A 2,599-nucleotide genomic window follows, 5' to 3' on the forward strand; every position below is an offset into this window, starting at 1 on the left:
TGATAAAAAAATAAAAGTTTAGTAGGTACATAATTGAAAAAGTAAGGGAATATATAATTTTATTAATTATTTTAATTTTTACATGAATGAGAAAGTGAGATAAATAGTTAAAAATTAATAGGAGATAAGAAGATAAAGAAAATAAATACTTAATTTTAAAAATACTTTATTAATTATTTTAATTTTTATATATTTAATATAATTAATTATATTATATAAAATTATATGACCTATAAAATTGTGAAGCCTAAAGCAAGAGCTTTGGTGACTTTATGCTAAAGTCACCCCTGTTATCAATGGAATAGCATCTAAATTTTGTTATCAGAAATTGTGTTCCATATTATAGAATAACATTGACCATAGTACAATTCACCTTTGAAAAAGCATTTGCCCCTTTAATTAATAATCGTAAAAAGCCTTTACTTGTTTGATACGGCTCGTAATTTTACATTACGAATCGATTTATGGTAATATTGCCGATATTTCTTAATTATACAGTATTTTGGTAATCATATTCTGAAATTTTCAGAATATATTTGCCAATATCTTGATATATATTAAATTATGTATGACGAAAATATAAATTCAGCGACGGATTTCTGTGGCTAGAAAAGAAAGCAACGGCATATATAGAATCAAACTCTGATATTGTAACTATCATAAACTTTAACTCACAACATGGAACAGCCGATACATAGAGGAGATCATACGAGATAACATAAAAACACAAAAAGACAAACAAACTAACGAGCCTCGGCCGAAGTGGAGACCGATTTGGATTTTGGGTGCAGCCCAAAATCTTTATTTTTCTCCTGCAAGCTGCTGAAAATCCCTCGCTGCTTCACCCATCTCACTTCACCCTGTAATAAGTTTCAAAAACGAAGAAAAAAGAATACTTTAGAATTGCTTCAAAAATGAAGTATTGCGACTAAGGAAGAAAGCAAAAAAGAAAAGCAAAGATATAGGCGTACCTGTTGCAGTTAGTGGAGGTGCTGATCTTGTAAGGGATTTTGACTCCGCATCTGCGTGGAAGGCCCTCAACCAAGTTAGTTTTGAGGCCGGTGATGGTCTTAGCAGCATTCTGCAAGCACCTGCAAACCGCTTGGCGAATACCCTTGTTACGAGCCTGGGTGTTGAGGCTCTTAAGTCCGGCGCAGCAATTTGATGGCAGGGATCCTCCGTTCCGCAGGTATTTTATGCATGAACTCAACATGCCTGCCACATTTGCACATGATATGGCAGAAGTGGCCATGGGTTCAACCACCAACATGCACAACACAAGAGCGCATACGAGCTTAAGAGAAGCCATGGGTTTTGGTTCTGAGAAATTTGAAAAATGAAGAAGGCAGCTTTTCTTTTTGGAGCACTAGCTATAGGGGAAATTTGAAAACTGAGTGAGTGCAATAGGGTGAGGCCTGGGGTTTATATAGATGAGATGGCGAGCTTGGACAAGATAGAAAGGGAATTGAAGGGTTGGTTGGCCGCTGGCCGGCTTTAATTAATTCAATCCTCTCCTAGGTTCCTGGCTCTTTTTCGCATGCTCATAAACGCAAAGGTCAATGTTAAGAGAAAATGAAAAAAAAAAGTGGTACTATTTTATTGAAACAATAGAATAGCTCGGATACTCACAAAGGAATAGGACTAATAATTACATGATTTTTTTTCAGCAAATATTTGGGCTGCGTCTTCGACTCTTGAATTAGGACATATATTTGCAGTTTCTCTATTCATTTTGTCGAAGGAGAAATCACTCGTACTTGAATTTAAAATCTCGTATTGTCAAAACAAACAAAATAATTAATTAAATTAACCTTTTGTAGGTAATTTCATGAATATTTATTTTTATAAATCATAAATATGAGACACTTTAATTAATCCTTTTTTTAAAATATGATAATTTTACACAAGGAGAAGCAAAGGATAGGTGATGCCTCGATAAATGAATATATAATGGTAGGTATGGTCCGTACTCCGCAGAGAGATAGAGTTTATAAATTTTTTGATAAAATACCTCACTTTTTAAGTTTTAATTGAAATTCTAAACGAATTTATTAGTTTTCGAAATGAACATCACACTTCAAAAATACAAACATTATTAATAGAGCTAAAATGTCTTTTCTTTCATTATTAATTTAAAAACTTATTTTTATATTTTTCAAAAAAATTAAAAAAAAAAAAGAGCATTGGAGTTCGTTTGAGGAGCCCCATCTAGGGAGGGTTTTTTTCAATTAATAAAAAAATTAATGAAATTATATAATAATAATTTTAAAAATTAATTTATGGTAAAATTATCTTTTTATTTTTATAACGTCAACAAATTGACGGAAACACTAATAATTGACTAATGACTAAACCTAAATGTTTAATGAAAAATATATTTTTAATATGGAGTGTCCATTTTAAAAATTAATGAATCTTTATATAATATTTTGATCAAAATTTAAAAGGTAAAAGTATTTTATCCTAATTTCTTCTATACTTTTAATGACAGAATTTGAGACAGGAAGTAAGGAATACATTGAAGGGGTTACATTTTAGACGATAATATATATGGGTACCTATTCACCTGCCAAGATCGATGTGATTGTAGTTTCCGTTT

General features: G+C 31.4%; 1 protein-coding gene across 1 annotated transcript; it reads right to left on the reverse strand.

Moving 5' to 3' along the window:
- Nucleotides 1-628: 628 nt before the first annotated feature.
- Nucleotides 629-1,410, reverse strand: LOC18602230 (non-specific lipid-transfer protein Cor a 8.0101-like). The gene is made up of 2 exons (XM_007033487.3): nt 972-1,410; nt 629-860 (listed from the first exon to the last, which is right to left on the reverse strand). Exons 1-2 carry the CDS (start codon nt 1,307-1,309, stop codon nt 851-853), a joined length of 348 nt encoding a protein of 115 aa, XP_007033549.3. The 5' UTR covers nt 1,310-1,410; the 3' UTR covers nt 629-850.
- Between the last annotated feature and the right edge of the window lie 1,189 nt (nt 1,411-2,599).

Source organism: Theobroma cacao, chromosome 4, assembly GCF_053813885.1.
Source record: "Theobroma cacao isolate CCN51 chromosome 4, ASM5381388v1, whole genome shotgun sequence".
Taxonomy (NCBI): Eukaryota; Viridiplantae; Streptophyta; class Magnoliopsida; order Malvales; family Malvaceae; genus Theobroma; species Theobroma cacao.